This window comes from Pseudophryne corroboree, chromosome 11 (assembly GCF_028390025.1).
Source record: "Pseudophryne corroboree isolate aPseCor3 chromosome 11, aPseCor3.hap2, whole genome shotgun sequence".
Taxonomy (NCBI): domain Eukaryota; kingdom Metazoa; phylum Chordata; class Amphibia; order Anura; family Myobatrachidae; genus Pseudophryne; species Pseudophryne corroboree.
The window spans coordinates 349,294,390-349,318,282 of NC_086454.1; the positions used below are offsets into that span (position 1 = coordinate 349,294,390).

The window sequence follows — 23,893 nt, forward strand, 5'->3', positions numbered from 1 at the left end:
CTGCGTTCGCCCAGCCACGCCTGCGTTTTTCCTGGCACGCCTGCGTTTTTTTGAACACTCCCTGAAAACGGTCAGTTGACACCCAGAAACGCCCACTTCATGTCAATCACTCTGCGGCCAGCAGTGCGACTGAAAAGCTTCGCTAGACCTTGTGTGAAACTACATCGTTCGTTGCAATTGTACGATGCGCGTGCGCATTGCGCAGCATGCGCAGAAATGCCGTTTTGTTTGCCTCATCGCTGCACAGCAAACGAATGCAGCTAGCGAACAACTCGGAATGACCACCATTGAGTGGACATGGTCTTAAAAGCAACTACTGTCTCACCTTCTTGTGCAGGTTACCTTGGCAGGTGCTTCTAGCAGAAGAGAGACACAGGAGTATACACAACTTTACAGCCAACAAAACACAATTGTTGACAAGGCTTCCTGGGATAATATAATTATATAGCCGTACATCAAAACCCAGGCAACACAACTACATCCCAATTGTACAAGGTGCACGGACCGTTCACTTCAAAGTGATGGCCGCAAGGTGCCGTTTCAGCTACATCGCAAGTTCTGTCTCACACACCACAGGGAAATTTGTGATGTCAGCAGTGCCAGAACTAGCCGATGTGCGGGCAAACCAGTATCGCAGAGATGCGCGGCACCACATGACTCCGTTTCCCCCGTAGATTCATCACTAATAACTTTAACAACGAGTCTTGGGAAACAATATAATCATTACTTAACGAATATTTTAACATTTTACAAATATTAAATGTACTTAAAAACAAAACTCATCAGATTTTAGTTCATAAATTACTGGCGTAACTTGGAACTTTGACCCCGTCAGCAGGGACAATCCAGTCACTTTCTGTTACCGAAAGGGTGCTGGAAAAAATCACCGGCTTTACCAGAATCTGCTTACACATGCCTGGGAAGAGTAATCACTAGAGCCATTGTCCAGAGACCGAAAAAACGAATTCTTCCATTTTTTATTATTAATAATTATTTAAAAAATATATATAATAATAATAATAATAATAATAATAATAATAATAATAAAAAGACTGGCGGGACATCAGACTGATCCTGAGTTTACACACGGAACAATCCATGGGGCCTAAGTCAGACCTGATCGCTCCTTTGCGAATTTGCGACCGGATAGTCACCGCCCAGACAGAGTGAATACCCGCCCCGTTGAAGTCTGCGCGCGCCGTGCGAAAAGCTTTGCAAGCGCCGTCCAGCTGCAAATCCGTTCACAACTCACTCACCATCAAATGTTTTTTCCAGTCTGTGCAGTGTGTGCGTAGCCCAGGACTTACTCCTGCAGCGCGATAGAAATCAGGCTGATCGGGGCCGGAGATGACATCACACACCCGCCCTGAAAACGCCTGTGTTTTTTCTGACACTCCCAGAAAACAGCCAGTTACCACCCTAAACGTCCTCTTCCTGTCAATCAGACTGCGTTCTCCTAGAGATCAAAAAAAGACACTGATGTCTTTTCACCATCTGGCCTCGCGCTTGCGCATTACGATCCGAACGCATGCGCAGTCATTCGATAATCGGCCACCTTGCGATTTTTTACAGCAGCGATCAGTTCTGAATTAGGCCCAATATTGTAAAGCACGGGGTACAAACACATTTATTGTTTCTGAATGCAGGGTAAATACTGGCTGCTTTTGCATGTAGCCTACAGATGCGGGGCAAGCTTTATTCACACACTGCAGGTTAGATCTGAGCTAGGACACGCCCCCTCTGCACATATTACATCTGCCCCACCTGCAGCGCAGCATGGTGTGTTACCAAGGTGCCAAGTAACTGGCTTTCTTCTTCCAAATCTCTCACCTTGCGGTGGTGTAAAACCACCAGGACTTATCCTACATGCAAATTAACATCATTGCTCGTCCAGCCAATGGTGATGTAAATATAAGAGTGCGTCTTCTGATGGATGCGTCCTACAACGGGCTGAGCTATAAACAGTCAGAAAATACTATTTATCTCACATGGAAATTCATCAACTTCAAAAAGGGTCTTGCAGAGTCCGTCGAATCTGCTACTGTAACAGCTGCTAGCGAGAGATAGGCATTGTCCAGCGCTATTTACTGAGACGTGGTGCAGTTCTTTGTTTATTCCTGTTAAACCCCTCCGCCCTCGCTGCTAAGGCGGCATTCAGCAGGGAAACACTAGCACATAAAGCCTTCAGCAGACCAGAGGGAGTTACCAAGCTAGAACGCACATCAGACACTAAATAACTTATATAGCCGAGAGAGAAATGACAGCAGACGCAGCGCTTTGATGTTCTAGTGGTGCCGACAACTGCAAATGTCAGCGCTAGATTACTTTTTACCAAAGGAAATGTAATAACCCTTTCGCTGACGGATTTACTGCGCTCAATCCCCGTACCAAAGAAGAGTTAACGTTTCACACTGTTGTTGGACACAGGAAAATTCTAAAGTAGAATGTTCGGCGCAGCGGTACAAAGCCAACACCCGAGTACAGACAACACGTCAGTCATTCTATTGTTTGGGACACCGAGGTGCTGGGATATTCTAAAATAAAAAAACAGGAATTACGGTTACACAGGAGAACATTTCAAAATGGAATTAAAATAACAACTAGTATATTTAATGTGGAAATGAAATACAGAGCGTAATCGTGATGTGGTTAGTACGGCATAGTCGCAAGGCAGCGGCAAATACCACAAATATTCTAATGCCGCAAGAAGAGTCTGCAGGAAAACCATTGCGACAGCCTTCGAGCAGTCTGTGTAAGCAGAAGCTTGCGCAGACTGGCCGTCAGAAACCAATCTGCCGGGTCCAGGAAGTCCAACGACACCGACCCTGAGCTCAACACGCCCTTGTTTTGTGGAACGGTCTGACTCACCCGCACCCGGTGGGGGCGGCAGGGGCAGACGACTACAATCGATCACACAGGAACTGGTTTGGAGTGCGCGGTTCTTCAAACATCGGATTTGTACGTAAACCATTGGGTTTGTGTACAAGTCGGAATCTGGCCCATAGTTCAAAGCTACTTCACAATGTACAAATTCTTATGGTACATCCAGCGAGACCCTAAAGAGCAGAAAAATGACTTAAGGGTCCTACACACTGGCAGATAACACAGAACGATATGAACGTTCTTGTTCATTAATGAATGAGAACTCGTTCATATCTTAACGACGAACAATGAGCGGCCCCACGCTCGTTCATCGTTGGTGCCCCGTCGCTTATGCATGCAGGCCAATATGGACAAGCTCGTCCATATTAGCATGCACTGCTATGGAGCTGGGTGACGGGGGGAGTGAAGAAACTTCACTACCTCCGTCACCTGCCCCCCGCCGCCGGGTCGCCCGTCAGCCATCAGCTCTAATATCAGGCACCTACATCAACCACACGCTTCGTGCATACAATACAACTGAGAATGGCGTGACCTCTGCAGATGCTCAGAATCCGTTGCAACACAGTCTACATGCCCAAGGGACACTCCTGTGTGCAAACACCCTGTTGCCACACAGTTATACAGCGGTGGGTGAAGACGACATACGCCCGGTTTAGGAACAATTTAAAGCATGTCAATCGCATGACGAGTGGGACAAAAAGTATTTTTTTTTAAATTTGACGGGCTTTAAAAATAAATCTAATTCTGTTGGTAATGTAGAGAAATACAGTCACAATGCAGCAATGCTTCAGCACCCCGGACAGCTCAGACAGCAGGTAGTACTGTAGATGCCAGATTCCAGCAACTCGCCATCCTGCTGGATGGGGTATCACAAATGGTCCTCACTGAGCTACCTGGACCATATTAACACCCTCATTCCGAGTTGATCGCTCGCTGACGTTTTTCGCAGCGCAGCAATAAGGTTACTACTGCGCATGAGTATGCACCACAATGCGCATGTGCGTCGTATGGGTACAAACAGCATCGTTGCTGTGCAATGCTTCTAGCGACGAATCCATTCGCACAATCGATCGCAAGGAGATTGACAGGAAGAGGGCGTTAATGGGTGTCAACTGACCGTTTTCTGGGAGTGGTAGAGAAAACGCAGGCGTGTCCAGGCGTTTGCAGTGCGGGTGTCTGACGTCAATTCCGGGACCGGACAGGCTGAAGTGATCGCAAGGGCTAAGTCCAGAGCTACTCAAACTGCAAAAAACTTTGTCCCGCTCGCCTGCACAAGCGTTCGCACACTTGCAAAGCAAAAATACACTCCACGGTGGGCGGCGACTATCTGATCGCTGCTCTGCAAAAAATAGCTAGCGAGCGATCAACTTAGAATGAGGGCCATTATACGCAGACAAATGCACTGGCCTAGTCAACAAACATTAAGTATACAGGTTGAGTATCCCTTATCCAAAATGCTTGGGACCAGAAGTATTTTGGATATGGGATTTTTCCATATTTTGGAATAATTGCATACCATAATGAGATATCATGTCGATGAGACCCAAGTCTAAGCATAGAATGCATTTATGTTACATATACACCTTATACACACAGCCTGAAGGTCATTTTAGCCAATATTTTTGATAACTTTGTGTATAAAACAAAGTTTGTGTACATTGAGCCATCAGAAAACAAAGATTTCACTATCTCACTCTCACTCAAAAAATTCCGTATTTCGGAATATTTGGATATGGGATACTCAACCTGTAATACAAAAAGCAAATAATCCTTTAGCTGCAATATTTCACCAATTACATATTGCTTGTAGTAAGTAAAACAGTTCCCCAGAGCACTTAAATTTATGTAAAATGAAACCTCTAATACAGATGTGCCCTCTTACAACTTTGCTCTATGCACTACAAGTCGTGTTACACATAACGCGTGAGTGCCGTGTGAGTCCTTAGCAGAGCATTTTTTTTTGCGTCTTTTGCTGCGAAAACGCGTCTTAGACGCAATGTAATATAACATAATACTCGAGCAGCTAATATGCAGCATGCCTATATTCTGTGTGTAATTGTGGCTCTCTCTGCATCTGAAATGAAACGTTAGTGTTTTCCAGGAAAGTACTGTAGCAGAGCATTTTGTATGCAGATACAGCCGCAGTCACACACAGAATACAGGCATGCTGCATATTATTTTAATCAGCAGAAGCTGCATGTGCGTCCTGTTACATTCCACTGCATCTAAGACGCAAAAAAAAACACACTCGGCGCCGAGTCCTGCCACGGCATGACGCAACTTGAAGTGCTGTTTAGCGTGACTGCAGCAAGTATGTAAGAGTACACATCTGTACAAGGTACAGATGCTCAATTTCAATTGCACCTCAAGGGGGTGCCGCAAAATTTATTTACAGTCAAGCAAGTGTCGATTCTAACTGCAAAGCCTCCATATTACTGCTTCATAAGCACAATATTGATAAAGGAGACTTCAAGTTCTACGGTGCAGAGTTCACTGATTGGTAGAGATAATCCCCCCCCCCGTTCAAATCAGTGGATAAGCAAAATAATGAACTGCAAAGATCAAGATCTGTGCACATCTGTCATTAAACTTTCATTTGTATGAACTGTATTTATAATTATATATAATCCATAGCTATAAAGTAGAAGCTATAAAGCCACGGCAGTAACTTTAAAAGCTCAAGCCACAAACAGCAAGAGTTACATCAACAACAATGTCCACATTTAAAAGTTACTTTTGAAGCTGGAAACGCTAAAAGTCTTTCAGTCATTAGCATTCAGTCTTTCAGTCATTAGTGTGACGCATTAGGATAGAGGGCCATAACAATGGGTAAAATACACATTCAACGCATCTCTCATCAGTCATGAGCTATAGGAGATTTATTTATTAACAGTGATTTATATAGGGCACACATATTACACAGTGCCTTATAGGGAACATCAGACATCAGTCCCTGCACCCGGGGAGCTTACAATCTATATTCCCTGTCACATGGAAACACTCGCTCACACTAGGGCTATTTTTTTTGTTAGAAGCCAATTAACAGTATGTTTTTGGAGAGTTGGAGGTAACCGGAGCACCCCGGAAGAAACCTATGCAAACATGGGGGAGAACATACAAACTACACACTGATAACCTTGGACAGGAATACTAACCGTGCTACACAGATGCTCAACAGACATAACTTACATTGTGATCATGAGAGCTGCAACTAAGGACTTAGGAGGGAGCCCAGGAACCGTATATGAAAACAGGATGAGCTTAGGCAATGTGTAAGGCCATATTATATAAATATCTTTATAAAAAATAAAAAAAAAGGATTAAAAATAAAAAATAAAAAATGGAACGCATCAAATCATTCTTGGAAAAAATGAATTCAAAAGAAGAAAAGCATGTTATTGTGAAGATATAAAAGCTATTCACAAGGCATCTTGATTCAGCAACACCTGTGTCCTGTGCAGATAAGCATTAGGGGGAAGAACAGAGTGTCTGCGACTTGATGAAAGACTCTTATCAACGATTACGTTCGTATGGGAGAGAAAAAATAATAATCAAAATAATAAAATGTGAAGAAAATAAAGCCATGCCAGCGAGACCTCTGCCCGCACCGCGTTTCTCTGTGCGAGTGTGGAGTGACATCCTCATGTGAAACGTTTTTGAGAGTAATATTTCCTGCCTGCAATAGATCTCCTCCTGCCCCTCTAACCTTGCCCCTTGCCAGTCTGGTGGGAAGAATGAGACACGTCCGACATGAATTACCCCTTCCCGCCACGTAGCTAGACGGTAAATGGGAAAGCTTAAAGATATAAACGTGTGCAACAGAGACTAATATTGATGCAGACTATATATTTTTTTTAAAAAGTTTTTTTTTTTGTGTATTTTTGAGTTCCCTTCACCCCTCCACCTGAAAGGGCAACACCACTCAGAAACGATGCCACATAATATCATTATGGTGGGCTCTATATTATGGAATAAGACTTGGCATTTAAAATAACGTTTAGGTCTAAAATCACCTGTTGAAAACTCAGAAAACACAATTTTGCGGTCGTTTTACAGGCTGCAGCCTAATGAATGTTTATTATCCCACATAACGCAGCTAATAGGCACCAATAGGAAATAATTACATCGGTCTGCATGGAGAAATATTTAACACGCTGTCAAAAATAAGATTTTAAACCTACCGGTAAATCTTTTTCTTCTAGTCCGTAGAGGATGCTGGGGACTCCGTAAGGACCATGGGGTATAGACGGGCTCCGCAGGAGACATGGGCACTATAAAGAACTTTAGATATGGGTGTGCACTGGCTCCTCCCTCTATGCCCCTCCTCCAGACCTCAGTTCGAGAACTGTGCCCAGAGGAGACGGACAGTACGAGGAAAGGATTTTTGTTAATCCAAGGGCAAGATTCATCCCAGCCCACACCATCCACACCGTATAACCTGGAATATATGCAACCACTTAACAGTATGAACAAAACAGTATCAGGCAAAGACTGATTTCAACTGTAACATAACTCTTATGTAAGCAATAACTATATACAAGCCTTGCAGATTCAGTCCGCACTGGGACGGGCGCCCAGCATCCTCTACGGACTAGGAGAAAAAGATTTACCGGTTGGTTTAAAATCTTATTTTCTCTTACATCCTAGAGGATGCTGGGGACTCCGTAAGGACCATGGGGTTTATACCAAAGCTCCAGACCAGGCGGGAGAGTGCGGACGACTCTGCAGCACCGACTGAGCAAACGCAAGGTCCTCATCAGCCAGGATATCAAACTTATAGAACTTTGCAAAAGTGTTTGAACCCGACCAAGTAGCTGCTCGGCAAAGCTGTAAAGCTGAGACGCCTCGGGCAGCCGCCCAAGAAGAGCCCACCTTCCTAGTGGAATGGGCCTTTACCAAATTTGGTAACGGCAATCCAGCCGTAGAATGAGCCTGCTGAATCGTGTTACAGATCCAGCGAGCAATAGTCTGCTTTGAAGCAGGAGCGCCAAGTTTGTTGGCTGCATACAGGACAAACAGTGCCTCTGTTTTCCTAACCCGAGCCGTCCTGGCTACATAGATTTTTAAGGCCCTGACTACATCCAGGGACTTGGAGTCCTCCAAGTCACCCGTAGCCACAGGCACCACAATAGGTTGGTTCATATGAAATGATGAAACCACCTTGGGCAAAAATTGAGGACGAGTCCTCAACTCCGCTCTATCCATATGGAAAATCAGATAGGGGCTCTTGTGAGACAAGGCCGCCAACTCGGACACCCGCCTCGCAGATGCCAAGGCCAACAACATGACCACCTTCCAAGTGAGAAATTTTAATTCAACCGTCTGAAGCGGTTCAAACCAGTGAGAGTTTAGGAACCGTAACACCACGTTAAGGTCCCATGGTGCCACTGGGGGCACAAAAGGAGGCTGGATGTGCAGCACTCCCTTTACAAAAGTCTGGACTTCTGGGAGAGAAGCCAATTCCTTCTGAAAGAAAATAGATAGGGCCGAAATCTGTACCTTAATGGAGCCTAACTTCAGGCCCATATCCACTCCTGTCTGTAGAAAGTGGAGAAAACGGCCCAGATGGAAATCTTCCGTAGGAGCATTCTTGGATTCACACCAAGATACATACTTCCTCCAGATACGGTGATAATGTTTCACCGTCACCTCCTTCCTAGCCTTTATCAGCGTAGGGATGACTTCTTCCGGAATACCTTTCCCAGCTAGGATTCGGTGTTCAACCGCCATGCCGCCAAACGTAACCGCGGTAAGTTTTGGAACACGCAGGGCCCCTGCTGCAACAGGTCCTCCCTGAGAGGAAGAGGCCACGGATCTTCTGTCAGCATTTCCTGAAGATCTGAATACCAGGCCCTTCGAGGCCAATCTGGAACAATGAGTATTGTCTGTACTCTTTTTCGTCTTATGATTCTCAATATTTTTGAGATGAGAGGAAGAGGAGGGAACACATAGACCGACTGAAACACCCATGGTGTCACCAGGGCGTCCACCGCTACTGCCTGAGGGTCCCTTGACCTGGCACAATACCTCCGAAGCTTCTTGTTGAGGCGTGACGCCATCATGTCTACTTGAGGAAGTCCCCAATGACTTGTTATCTCTGCAAAAACTTCTTGATGAAGTCCCCACTCTCCTGAATGGAGATCGTGTCTGCTGAGGAAGTCTGCTTCCCAGTTGTCCACTCCGGAAATGAAGACTGCTGACAGAGCGCTTACGTGATTTTCCGTCCAGAATCATGGTGGCTTCCGCCATTGCCACTCTGTTACTTGTCCCGCCTTGGCGATTTACATGAGCCACGGCTGTGACGTTGTCTGATTGAATCAGAACCGGTAGGTTGCGAAGAAGATTCTCCGCTTGTCGTAGACCGTTGTATATGGCCCTCAATCCCAGTACGTTGATGTGTAGACAAGCCTTCTGGCTTGACCATAGTCCCTGAAAATTTCTTCCTTGTGTGACTGCTCCCCATCCTCGGAGGCTCGCGTCCGTGGTTATCAGAACCCAGTCTTGAATGCCGAACCTGCGACCCTCTAGAAGGTGAGCACTCTGCAGCCACCACAGGAGAGACACCCTGGCCCTGGGGGACAGGCTTATCTTCTGATGTATTTGTAGATGGGACCCGGACCACTTCTCCAGAAGGTCCCACTGAAATGTCCTCGCATGGAACCTGCCGTAGGGGATGGCCTCGTAGGCTGCCACCATTTTTCCCAGAACTCGAGTGCATTGATGAACAGACACTCTTTTTGGTTTTAGCAGGTCTCTGACCATGTTCTGGAGGTCCTGGGCTTTTCCCATTGGGAGAAAACCCCTCTTCTGTTCCGTGTCCAGAATCATGCCTAGGAATGATAGACGAGTCGTTGGAATCAATTGAGACTTTGGCAGATTTAGAATCCAACCGTGCTGTTGTAGCACTCTCAGGGAGAGCGACACGCTTTTCAGCAATTGATCTCTCGATCTCGCTTTTAACAGAAGATCGTCCAAGTACGGGATAATTGTGACTCCCTGCCTGCGCAGGAGCACCATCATCTCCGCCATCACCTTGGTGAAAATCCTCGGGGCCGTGGAAAGCCCAAACGGCAACGTCTGAAACTGGTAATGACAGTCCTGTACAGCGAATCTCAGGTACTCCTGATGAGGAGGATATATGGGGACATGAAGGTATGCATCCTTTATGTCTAGTGACACGATAAAATCCCCCCCTTCCAGGCTGGAGATCACTGCCCAGAGCGATTCCATCTTGAATTTGAACTTTTTCAAGTACAGGTTTAGGGATTTTAGATTTAAAATGGGTCTGACCGAGCCATCCGGTTTCGGGACCACAAACAGGGTTGAATAGTAACCTTTCCCCTGTTGGACTAGGGGAACCTTGATAATCACTTGCTGTTGACACAGCTTTTGAATTGCAGCTAACACTATTTCCCTCTCTGGGGGAGAAGCTGGCAAGGCCGACTTGAAAAATCGGCGAGGAGGCACCTCTTCAAATTCCAGTTTGTAGCTTTGGGACACAATTTCCAGCGCCCAAGGATCCACGTCTGACAGAACCCAGACCTGGCTGAAGAGCCGAAGACGAGCCCCCACCGGTGCGGACTCCCTCAGTGGAGCCCCAGCGTCATGCGGTGGATTTAGTGGAAGCCGGGGAGGACTTCTGCTCCTGGGAACTAGCCGTAGCAGGCGTTCTTTTCCCTCTACCCTTACCTCTGGCGAGGAAGGATGAGCCCCGACCTCTTCTGGACTTATGCGACCGAAAGGACTGCATCTGATATTGTGGAGTTTCTTTTGCTGTGGGGGAACAAAAGGCAAAAAAGTAGATTTACCTGCGGTAGCTGTGGAAACCAGGTCCGCGAGACCTTCCCCAAATAAAACCTCATCCTTGTAAGGTAAAACCTCCATATGCCTCTTTAAGTCGGCATCACCTGTCCATTGGCGGGTCCACAGGGCTCGCCTAGCCGAAATCGCCATGGCGTTGGCTCTCGAACCTAGCAGCCCAACGTCTCTCTGAGTGTCTCTCATATATAAGACTGCGTCTTTAATGTGACCTAAGGTCAATAAAATGGTATCCCTATCTAGGGTATCAATGTCAGCTGACAAGGTATCTGTCCAAGCTGCAACTGCGCTACATACCCATGCCGATGCTATTGCCGGCCTGAGTAAAGCACCCGTCTGTGTATAAATAGATTTTAAGGTAGTTTCCTGTCTGCGATCAGCAGGATCCTTGAGGGCTGCCGTGTCTGGAGACGGTAGCGCCACCTTCTTGGACAAGCGCGTTAAAGCCTTGTCCACCCTGGGCGAGGATTCTCACCGTACCCTGTCCCGTGCAGGAAAAGGATACGCCATAAGAATCCTCTTGGGAATCTGCAGTTTTTTTATCTGGAGTTTCCCAAGCTTTTTCAAATAACTCGTTTAGCTCATGAGATGGGGAAAAGGTCACCTCAGGTTTCTTTTCCTTAAACATGTGCACCCTCGTGTCAGGGACAGAGGGGTCATCTGTGATATGCAAAACATCTTTTATTGCAATAATCATATAATGAATACTTTTGGCCACCCTTGGGTGTAACCTTGCATCATCGTAGTCGACACTGGAGTCAGAATCCGTGTCGTTATCAGTGTCTGCTATTTGGGATAGAGGATGTTTTTGGGACCCTGAATGGCCCTGTGACACAGTCAAAGCCATGGATTGACTCCCTGCTTTTTCCCTGGACTCTGCTTTGTCCATCCTTTTATGTAATAAGGTCACATTTGCATTTAAAACATTCCACATGTCCAACCAATCAGGTGTCGGCGTTGCCGACGGAGACACCACAATCATCTGCTCCACCTCCTCCTTTGATGAGCCTTCCGCTTCGGACATGCCGACACACTCGTACCGACACCCACACACACACAGGGATATACACTGCTCAAAAAAATAAAGGGAACACTAAAATAACATCCTAGATCTGAATTAATGAAATATTCTTATTAAATACTTTGTTCTTTACATAGTTGAATGTGCTGACAACAAAATCACACAAAAATTATCAATGGAAATCAAATTTATTAACCCATGGAGGTCTGGATTTGGAGTTACCTTCAAAACTAAAGTGGAAAAACACACTACAGGCTGATCCAACTTTGATGTAATGTCCTTAAAACAAGTCAAAATGAGGCTCAGTAGTGTGTGTGGCCTCCACGTGCCTGTATGACCTCCCTACAATGCCTGGGCATGCTCCTGATGAGGTGGAGGATGGTCTCCTGAGGGATCTCCTCCTAGACCTGGACTAAAGCATCCGCCAACTCCTGGACAGTCTGTGATGCAACGTGGCATTGGTGGATGGAGCGAGACATGATGTCCCAGATGTGCTTACTTGGATTCAGGTCTGGGGAATGGGCGGGCCAGTCCATAGCATCAATGCCTTCGTCTTGCAGGAACTGCTGACACACTCCAGCCACTTGAGGTCTAACATTGTCTTGCATTAGGAGGAACCCAGGGCCAACCGCACCAGCATATGGTCTCACAAGGGGTCTCAGGATCTCATCTCGGTACCTAACGGCAGTCAGGCTACCTCCGGTGAGCACATGGAGGGCTGTGCGGCCCCCCAAAGAAATGCCACCCCACATCATTACTGACCCACTGCCAAACCAGTCATGCTGGAGGATGTTGCAGGCAGCAGAACATTCTCCTTGGCGTCTCCAGACTCTGTCACGTCTGTCACATGTGCTCAGTGAGAACCTGCTTTCATCTGTGAAGAGCACAGGGCGTCAGTGGCGAATTTTCCAATCTTGGTGTTCTCTGGCAAATGCCAAACGTCCTGCACGGTGTTGGGCTGTAAGCACAACCCCCACCTGTGGACGTTGGGCCATCATACCACCCTCATGGAGTCTGTTTCTGATCATTTTAGTAGACACATGCACATTTGTGGCTTGCTGGAGGTCATTTTGCAGGGCTCTGGCAGTGCTCCTCCTGTTCCTCCTTGCACAAAGGCGGAGGTAGCGGTCCTGCTGCTGGGTTGTTGCCCTCCTACAGCCTCCTCCACGTCTCCTGGTAGCGCCTCCATGCTCTGGACACTACGCTGACAGACACAGCAAACCTTCTTGCCACAGCTCGCATTGATGTGCCATCCTGGATGAGCTGCACTACCTGAGCCACTTGTGTGGGTTGTAGGGAGGTCATACAGGCACGTGGAGGCCACACACACTACTGAGCCTCATTGTGACTTGTTTTAAGGACATTACATCAAAGTTGGATCAGCCTGTAGTGTGTTTTTCCACTTTAATTTTGAGGGTGACTCCAAATCCAGACCTCCATAGGTTAATAAATTTGATTTCCATTGATAATTTTTGTGTGATTTTGTTGTCAGCACATTCAACTATGCAAAGAACAAAGTATTTAATAAGAATATTTCATTCATTCAGATCTAGGATGTGTTATTTTAGTGTTCCCTTTATTTTTTTGAGCAGTGTATTTATATGGAGACAGTTCCCCAATAAGGCCCTTTGGAGAGAGAGAGAGGGAGAGAGAGAGAGAGAGAGAGAGAGAGAGAGAGAGAGAGAGTATGCCAGCACACACCCAGCGCCAACTCACACTGGAAACAAAATTCCCAGATAAATAGCGCTTTTATATATAATTATCTGTATATAATACAATCACTGCACCTTACAAATGCCCCCCCCCCCCTCTTTTCTGCCCCGTGTCACCGTGTTCAGCAGGGGAGAGTCCGGGGAGCCAGCTTCTCTGCAGTGCTCTGTGGAGAAAATGGCGCTGGTTAGTGCTGTGGGATCAAGCTCCGCCCCCCCAGCGGCGGGCTTCGGTCCCGCTTAATTTTGTAATACTGGCGGGGGATTTTAAATATATACTGCCTCCGCAGCCTATATATGTACTAGCCAGTCCTAGAGGTGTAATATTGCTGCCCAGGGCGCCCCCCCTGCGCCCTGCACCCATCCGTGCCTGCAGTGTGTGTTGTGTGTGGGAGCAATGGCGCGCAGCGTTACCACTGCGCGTTACCTCAGGGAAGATCTGAAGTCTTCTGCCGCCTTTGAAGTCTTCTTTCCTCTTATACTCACCCGGCTTCTATCTTCCGGCTCTGCGAGATGGACGGCGGCGCAGCTCTGGGACGAACAGCGAGGGGAGACCTGCGTTCCGACTCCCTCTGGAGCTAATGGTGTCCAGTAGCCTAAGAAGCAGAGCCTATCACTTAAGTAGGTCTGATTCTCTCCCCTCAGTCCCACGATGCAGGGAGCCTGTTGCCAGCAGTGCTCCCTGAAAATAAAAAACCTAACAAAATTCTTTTTTCAGAGAAACTCAGGAGAGCTCCCTGTAATGCACCCAGTCTCCTCTGGGCACAGGAACTAACTGAGGTCTGGAGGAGGGGCATAGAGGGAGGAGCCAGTGCACACCCATTCTAAAGTTCTTTATAGTGCCCATGTCTCCTGCGGAGCCCGTCTATACCCCATGGTCCTTACGGAGTCCCCAGCATCCTCTAGGACGTAAGAGAAAGTAACATATACCACCTCTTGTAATAGCTATGCTCGTTCTGTATTTAGCTTTCGGTTACACATAACTTCGCAGGAAAAGTGCTGATGACAGAGGATGATACCCCAAGAACTTGCGCTTCTGTGCAAACACCCATGACTGCCGCACAACTTACTTGAGACTGGTCTGTCCCCATTAAATGTGGTAAGTGTGCACCAGGCATATGGACCAGCACATATGACCCGTATTTAGATGTTTCATTATGTGACAAATCAATACTCAGGGAAGTCTCCCAATCCTCCCATCCTGCCTAAAGAAAGGAGACCCAGCACGTCAGTCACTGGCAGCACAGCGCAGCTGACGGCGTCGCCTTGTGGCAGATTTATAGACTGTCATGGAGGAATTGGCAGATACAGCCACATCTCCATACAGGAATTACCAGTGCCTGCTGAGTACGTTGGTACGCCAGAAGCTCTAGTAAGGTTATGCTCATAAATGCTACACCTGCAACGCAACAGTATATATTCCAATATCATGGAGACCTTTAAATTGGGAGTATTGCTCCTGGGCAGGTAGGGGGAACCTTCGGCCCTCCAGCTGTTTTTTTGAACTACACATCCCAGCATGCCCTGCAACAGTTTTAGCATGGCCAAATAGCAAAACTGTAGCAAGACATGCTGGTATGTGTAGTTCAACAACAGCTGGAGGGCCGAAGGTTCCCCCATCCCTGCTCTAGGGCTCTCCATAGATTTTTGTGGGATTCTCTTTTGTACACAGGGTAAGAAGAAACCACTCAAATTCCCCCCCAATTGACAACAGAGTTGGCAAATGCTATTGGGCTTAGCTGCATAATGTCATTGCTCCCATATGTACTAAACAGGCAACACTGCTGCTCCAGCAAATAGACGGGAGATACAGTACTGTATCTGGACATAAATAACAAGGGGGATGAAGGAGACACACAAGAGACAGTGGGAACATACAACCAGCAGACAAAGGATGACAGTGTGTGTGTGTGTGTGTGTGTGTGTGTGTGTGTGTGTGTGTGTGTGTGTGTGTGTGTGTGTGTGTGTGTGTGTGTGTGTGTGTATGTGTGGAAGGGGGGTATAAGTATAAAGCAGCACAAGTGGCAGGTTCCCAGAAAGAAAGTCTCCGTGGGCAAAACAACTGCGAATCTGCATTTGGAAAGGACAAAAATGAAAACGTAAGAATTTATTTTCCTGTTGAGCCACGTATGAACCCCAGAGAAAGGAAACAGATGTGCAGCAGCCTCAGTGTGTCCGTTGCAGATTGTGTTGCAGCGCAGTACATTACGGTAATATCCTACGCGCAGTAGTACATCAGGGTGGCATTAGGCAGCACAAATGCAAGCAGCAAGAATTGGCTCATTTTGTTAAAAGCGAATCACAAATGTACTGGGAAACGTGCCTGCGAGAAACAAATAAATGGCACTTTGTGTACAGAATAACGGGGAGGAGATCACACGAGCATTTATTGTTTGCTGTAAATGGGCCGAATGAGCGGGGTATGGATCGTTTGTCTCTGCAAATTCCTACAGCGGAGCAAAGCCCTTATTGCAGAGCAGTGTGTACATCAAAAGCCAATGGGACGGCAGACAGGGCACGACGGCAGACAGGGCACAAAAGGTTAATGCATCAGCCTCCCTAAAATGATTGTACAGGACCAAGTCATATATCCAAATAAAGTGAAGAACTCAGAGCCTTTGCAGGTGCAATTTTCAGAAAAGGCAAACGGCTTTTTAGAAAGGAGAGCTGTGTCTTTCAGCAGTGCTATGTGAATATCAGATGCTGATCTAGTATTATATGACAGTGATGAGTATGGAGTATATACACCCCTGCCGCCCAGCAACAACCTTTCAGCGGTCGGTGTGAAGCGACAGACGTGTATGACGCAGGATCACTTGTAATGTGCAATGCATGCTCAGTTTGCTCCTAATCAGAACATACATCTGTATTCGGAATTATATGCAGAATCTGTAGGTTACCGCACAGCACGGGGTAAACGCTAAATAATGTAATGACTCCAGGCGTGTAACACAGAGATTTTCCCCACACAGTAAACCCCGCGCCTAACTGAATATACCCCACAGTGCTTATTTCAAAATGAAAAACGCTGTGACAGACGTACGCTTTCATGGCAGTTTGTGGTTGCAGAAGGTGATTACGTAAGCCAATGGTTTCTGAGCTTGCACATTGTGTAACGTAGAAGCTGTACAGCCATGCAGGATTTCATGGGCACAGGAGTTCTGCCTACAGAGGGGCTGGCACGCACGCACTGGCAGATGCCAGGAGCAGCTAAGCTTGAACTTCAGCCATGAACGGCACTGGAGAGAGACGTCTCTGCTACTTTTTCGTCACAAGTATATTATACAGTATATACACACACACTAAAAATATATTATAATAGGGTTTCTTTTTTTTCAGTTTAGGAATATTGACCTTCCAAATCCGGTAAAGGGAGGGTTAACAGTTAATTAATGTAACCTACCTGCAACTCCTTCACGACCCGCTTTATGAGGTAATTGCCGAGCTCCACTCCCTGCAGGCCTTGCTGTGTCAGGCTGATGGAGTAGAAAATGGCCGACTTGACCTTGTTTCCATCTTCTGCCTCCGACGGAGGATTCTCTTTCACAATCTCCTGGAAAACAAAAACCCTAAATGTAAGTAAAAATCTAACCATAAGGGTCTGAAAGGTAAACGAGTGGAGTATAATGTGTGCTTTTAGGGCCCAATTCCGATTTGGAAGTAAAGCTAAAGAAAAAAAAAGGCAAGGAACTGCACCTAGGCAACACCATGCTGCAGTGCAGGTGGGGCAGATGTAACATGTGCAGAGAGAGTTAGATTTGGGTGGGGTGTGTCCAAACAGCAATCTAAACTGTAGTGTAAAAATAAAGCCGTCTAACATTTGGGCTACATGCAAAAACAGCCAGTATTCACCCTGCACAGAAAACATATAAGTGAATTTGGTCCCCTTGCATGGCAGCATGGTTTGTCCCAGACACAAAGTTACTTTGTTTTTTGCTTTACTTCCAAATCAGAATCAGGCCCTTAGAGCGGTGTAATGAATGCAGCTTGTATGCGTATTACAGCATTGTGCTTTTACCAGCATAAACTGTTATAATGGCAGCGTGGAAAAGCTTGTAACAGTGGGAACACATTATAAAACACAAGGTAAAAAGCGCATTAACAGCTGCCAAAGTGGCGTAATCTGGACGTGGCACCCCTCTAAGTACAGGAATGTCTTTACTTATGGGCCTGAGCACTAACATATATCACCTCAATATAAAATACATATTTACGTTTTTATTATAGATAGGAACAGCGCTAAAGACCCTGTGCCCCCTCACCGCCCTGGACTCCACGTTGCTTTAAATCCACGCATTTTCATGATATCAAGGCAGCAAGAGGGATTCTTGTGCCACAGGGTATCCGGACTCTGGGTCGACAGTGCCTAGGTCGACACATACATTAGGTCGACACCTATTGGTCGACAGTGAGTAGGTCAACACTGGAAATAGATGGACACACCAATTAGGTCGACATGAGTTTTTCATTTTTTTTTTTTTTACTTTTACATACTTTACGATCCACGTGGACTACAATTAGGAACGTTAACCTGTGCCGAGCGCAGCGAGCCATACGAGAGGATGCGGTGCACTAATTGGGGTTCCCCGTCACTTTACGAAGAAAACGACACAAAAAACAATAACCTAATGTCAACCTTTTTTCATGTCTACCTATTTCCAGTGTCGCCCTACTCACTGTCGACCAATAGGTGTCGACCTAATGTGTGTCCACCTAGAGACTGTCAACCCCGAGTCCCAGATCTGTGCCACGGATATATAAACCCCACCCACCCATCTCCCAACAATTTACTGCCAATGTAAAATCTTAAAAGCAGTAACTGATGGAACACAGCAGAGACTAAGGAGTAATAGGTACACAGAAAATCATATATAGGACATTATATTAATGACCTCACGGACCAGACCATCCATTATAAATGGAGTAGAACAGAAGATTACTGGTCTTTGACTGTTACATTCAATGTCAGGGACCCTCTGATCTGACCGGCAGGGGATAGGTACTGGGAAAACGTTTGTTATTGCCTGTTGCTATATTTTTACCGGCCCCTTAGTATTTGTCCACCTCTGATTAAAGTTGCTCTTCTCCGCTGGCCCTAATGATGGCTATAGTTAATCTATATACACGTGCAATGAAATGAAGCGCCTTACGCCCTGTTTTGGATAACAATAGAACATTAGCAAATGCTAAACATCTCACTGTATGGATAATCTATCCCCAGGTATATAATTGCCTAGTTATCCAGCTGAACTATAGACTTGTGATGAAAATGACCCCAATATGCATTATTTAGGATATCTATTGTACATTTGCAACCCCTAAATGTTTCATGGTCTGATCTATCCCCAGTTCTGTAATTTCCTATGCAATCATTAAGGCGACAGTCTACACGGTTTCTGCTCCTGTTCCCGCAATTACAGACGCGGCAGTAGCGGAGTCCTCTTCTGCAAGTGGTCATGACCTCCTATTCTTATAAAGCAATTGTGTACTGCAGTTATTCTCTGGGCTCCTTCTGCAGAGCCGGGGGCCACACAGTGGGCTCTCTCCAAACTTCCAGGGGCGCCGGTTGTGAAGTGCCCGTTCAGCAAATTACTGCCACTTTCCTTTCATTATCTTTCAAAGGCTCCTTATTAAGTTAGATGCTTGAGTGACAGTCGCTATCCACAGGTATCCCACCGCTATAATTAGAGTGTGCCGCTGGTTTATTTCACGCAATTAGTCCCTTTCGTTACTGCATCTGATTCTGACAGTAAATGCAAAATCCATGCCCGTCACATAAACATGCATCCCTTTATAATACTGTAAGTAGGGTTACCGGTGTCTTTTTATTAAAAAAAATAATTGTTCCTAAGTGAGGTGAACGGATAATTGCACTGGTTCAATCCACGTTCCCACATCAAACGTTTAGCGGATGTGAATTTAGCCGCGCTTCCACTCGCAATCAACTATTTGGCCCCCATCCCCTGGCACCCTCGCTCTCTGTCTCATGACGATCGCCCCTCTCATTCTTGGCAATAAAAGGGATTTGGAATGACTGGTAAGCGCAGCAATGGTAGGAGCCACATTCAGTGCAGAGAAAAGCAGGGACACAAAGGGAGAAATTCAATTAGCTGCGGGACTTGCCACAGGCTTTTAACTCCCAGGTTAAGAGGCCTGAGCTATTCAATTACAATTTGCAGTAAGTGCACAGGGTGCTCTTAACGTGGATTTCTGTTTGGGAACAGAAATCTGTAATAAGTGCACCCGCAGGGCTAACCACAAACTGTTATTGAATAGCTCCGGCCACTTATCCTGTAATTTAAGTTTTACTGCGCATAAGCCGCAGGGTTTACAGCAGGATATATGTGAATCACTCCGGGCACCTTATCTGGCAGCAAAAAGCCCAAAGTAAATCCTGTGGCTAACTGAATGGCCCCCAAAGGCTGAGGATGCCGCAAACAAAGTCATCAGATTCTATGGCGATGCGCAGAGGCGGCTACCCAATAAACAGGAGTACCCTTAATCTGTCAATCAAAGTTCACTATACTGAAAACTCCCCCCCCCCCCCCCCCCCTCTCCATTACCTATGGTATGAGAGAGGTGCATGAAAACTTGTTCAAGATTTTTACCTTCCTACCAGAATGTCTTTGGAGCGCAAGTTGGAAACTACAACACAAAGAGGAAACACAAGAACACGGGGAGAACATGCCCACTCCAGCGATCATATCTTCAGATGAGGCTTCTACAGACAGAGCACTACAAGGAAGTAGTACTAACCACTGTACCACCATGCTGTACATATGAAGTACACTGCTCACTTGCGAGTTCTCTCACCTGTATACTGCTTGAGATGTGCTGCATCAGAGCCACATGTAGCACGATGAGGGGTTCACCAGGCATGGCGCTGTGTGTGAAGGTGAAGCACCTCCTGTACGAGCCGACTCGGCGCTTCATGTCTGTCCAGTTCCTGACGGGATGCACCGCCTCGTACCTACAGAGACACCAGCATTTACCCTTCTGCTCAGTAAGACAACATACACCACAGAACCAGTGCCAACAAGATTTCCACTGAACTCCCCGTAATATAACAGGACAGAGGATGCCTCCTCGCTGCAGTGCTCCTTTTCCAGGATCCCAGCCCACCATCCCTCGCTGCAGTGCTCCTTTCCCAGGATCCCAGCCCGCCATCCCTCGCTGCAGTGCTCCTTTCCCAGGATCCCAGCCCACCATCCCTCGCTGCAGTGCTCCTTTCCCAGGATCCCAGCCCACCATCCCTCGCTGCAGTGCTCCTTTCCCAGGATCCCAGCCCGCCATCCCTCGCTGCAGTGCTCCTTTCCCAGGATCCCAACCCGCCATCCCTCGCTGCAGTGCTCCTTTCCCAGGATCCCAGCCCACCATCCCTCGCTGCAGTGCTCCTTTCCCAGGATCCCAGCCCACCATCCCTCGCTGCAGTGCTCCTTTTCCAGTCCCCCACCTCGTTGCAGCTCCCCTTTCCCAGCCCCCCACCTTGCTGCAGCTCCCCTTTCCCAGCTCCCCCACCTCGCTGCAGCTCCCCTTTCCCAGCTCCCCCACCTCGCTGCAGCTCCCCTTTCCCAGCTCCCTCACCTTGCTGTAGCTCCCCTTTCCCAGCCCCCCACCTCGCTGCAGCTCCCCTATCCCAGACCCCCACCTCACTGCAGCTCCCCTTTCCCAGACACCCACCTCGTTGCAGCTCCCCTTTCCCAGCTCCCCCACCTCGCTGCAGCTCCCCTTTTCCCAGCCCCCCACCTCGCTGCAGCTCCCCTTTCCCAGCTCCCTCACCTCGCTGCAGCTCCCCTTTCCCAGCTTCCCTTTCCCAGCTCCCCCACCTCGCTGCAGCTCCCCCACCTCGCTGCAGCTCCCCTTTCCCAGCTCCCCCACCTCGCTGCAGCTCCCCTTTCCCAGCCCCCCACCTCGCTGCAGCTCCCCTTTCCCAGCTCCCCACCTCGCTGCAGCTCCCCTTTCCCAGCTCCCTCACTTCGCTGCAGCTCCCCTTTCCCAGCTCCCCACCTCGCTGCAGCTCCCCTTTCCCAGCTCCCCACCTCGCTGCAGCTTCCCTTTCCCAGCTCCCCACCTCGCTGCAGCTCCCCTTTCCCAGCTCCCCCACCTCGCTGCAGCTCCCCTTTCCCAGCTCCCCCACCTCGCTGCAGCTCCCCCACCTCGCTGCAGCTCCCCTTTCCCAGCTCCCCCACCTCGCTGCAGCTCCCCTTTCCCAGCCCCCCACCTCGCTGCAGCTCCCCTTTCCCAGCTCCCCACCTCGCTGCAGCTCCCCTTTCCCAGCTCCCTCACTTCGCTGCAGCTCCCCTTTCCCAGCTCCCTCACTTCGCTGCAGCTCCCCTTTCCCAGCTCCCCACCTCGCTGCAGCTTCCCTGTCCCAGCTCCCCACCTCGCTGCAGCTCCCCTTTCCCAGCTCCCCCACCTCGCTGCAGCTCCCCTTTCCCAGCTCCCCCACCTCGCTGCAGCTCCTCTTTCCCAGCTCCCCACCTAGCTGCAGCTCCCCTTTCCCAGCAGCTTCCCTTTCCCAGACCCCCACCTCGCTGCAGCTCCCCTTTCCCAGCACCCCATCTCGCTGCAGCTTCCCTTTCCCAGCTCCCCACCTCGCTGCAGCTCCCCTTTCCCAGCTCCCCCACCTCGCTGCAGCTCCCCTTTCCCAGCTCCCCCACCTCGCTGCAGCTCATCTTTCCCAGCTCCCCCACCTCGCTGCAGCTCCCCTTTTCCAGCTCCCCCACCTCGCTGCAGCTCCCCTTTCCCAGCCCACCTCGCTGCAGCTCCCCTTTTCCAGCTCCCCCACCTCGCTGCAGCTCCCCTTTCCCAGCTCCCCCACCTCGCTGCAGCTCCCCTTTCCCAGCCCCCCACCTCGCTGCAGCTCCCCTTTCCCAGCTCCCCAACTGGCTGCAGCTCCCCTTTCCCAGTCCCCCACCTCGCTGCAGCTCCCCTTTCCCAGCTCCCCAACTGGCTGCAGCTCCCCTTTCCCAGTCCCCCACCTCGCTGCAGCTCCCCCACCTCGCTGCAGCTCCCCTTTCCCAGCTCCCCAACTGGCTGCAGCTCCCCTTTCCCAGTCCCCCACCTCGCTGCAGCTCCCCCACCTCGCTGCAGCTCCCCTTTCCCAGCTCCCCAACTGTCTGCAGCTCCCCTTTCCCAGCCCCCCACCTCGCTGCAGCTCCCCTTTCCCAGCTCCACCTCGCTGCAGCTCCCCTTTCCCAGCCCCTACCATGCTGCAGCACCCCTTTCCCAGCCCCCCACCTCGCTGCAGCTCCCCCACCTCGCTGCAGCTCCCCTTTCCCAGCCCCTACCATGCTGCAGCTCCCCTTTCCCAGCTCCCCCCCCCCCCGCCGCACACACACCTTGTTGCAGCTGCTCTTTTTCAGTGCCCTGCCCCCTCGCTGCAGCTCTCCTTTCCAGTGTTCCCTCCCTTTCAATGCAGCTCCCCTTCCCCCAGGGCCCACACCCCTCCAAAGAAGGTCCGGTTTCCCAGTGCCAAACGGCTGCAGCTCCCCCTTACCCAGGGACCAAACCCTCCTGCCGCTTCAGTTTCCCCATGATGTAGCCTTTTTACATAACAATAAAAAAGGTAGCCACTAAGTCCACCAGATACTAGTGACACAACTGAACGAAGTACAGTATGAGGCATTTTGTGCCTCTCACCTCCGTAATGTCACTAGTCCCTATGGCATTGGCAAATCAACGTACTATTTACCCGGTTTGAAAAGGAGAAAAGAAAAATTAAGTATTAAATGCATGATTTCTTTTTCTTTCTTTTTTGGAGGGAGGGGGCTATATTCCACAGGCATCTGGAGCACACGTCTGTCAGTGTAACCTTTCCAGATGTGATGGGCTGCGCACGTGATCATTTGATGGACGGTCATAATGTTATCCTCATTACTACAGCAGTTACAATTACCGATAGAATACTCGTCACTGTCATATTCCCAGGAGAACGCGCTAAGGCTGGAGAATAAGTCTTACTGAGTATAGAAAACACAGGCTACACTCTAGAGCTGGCGTGTCAAACTCGTGGCACTCCAGCTGTTGTGAAACTACAAGTCCCAGCATGCTTTGACAGCATACCTTCCACCGATCAGCTGGTAAAGCATGCTGGGACTTGTAGTTTCACAACAGCTGGATGACTATGAGTTTGACATGCCTGCTCTAGATAGACAGCCGTCATAACGGGGTTTAATTACTAGTCATCTGATGCGTCACAGGGTCAGTGTTCCCTGGTGGCAGCCTCTGGCCCACCCTTCTGTCTCAGGCACTGTAAGTGAGAATGTTACTCAGATAGGGAATCTCAGTCAGCCGATAGCAGGGGGGCAGATAGAGGGGGTGATTCCGAGTTGATCGTAGCTGTGCTAAATTTAGCACAGCTACGATCATTCACACTGACATGCGGGGGGACGCCCAGCACAGGGCTAGTCTACCCCGCATGTCAGTGCCATACTTCCCCCCGCAGAAGTGCAAAGGCATC

At 48.5% G+C, this 23,893-nt stretch overlaps 1 protein-coding gene across 1 annotated transcript in view; it reads right to left on the reverse strand.

Moving 5' to 3' along the window:
- The window catches only part of MLYCD (malonyl-CoA decarboxylase), a 71,176-nt gene that overhangs the window by 32,940 nt on the left and 14,343 nt on the right, over positions 1-23,893 (reverse strand). The window contains exons 3-4 of the mRNA XM_063945968.1: positions 20,245-20,401; positions 16,835-16,984 (exon numbers count right to left, since the gene is read on the reverse strand). Of these exons, the coding sequence (XP_063802038.1) occupies positions 16,835-16,984; positions 20,245-20,401 (307 nt within the window). The remainder of the gene's footprint in view (positions 1-16,834; positions 16,985-20,244; positions 20,402-23,893) is intronic.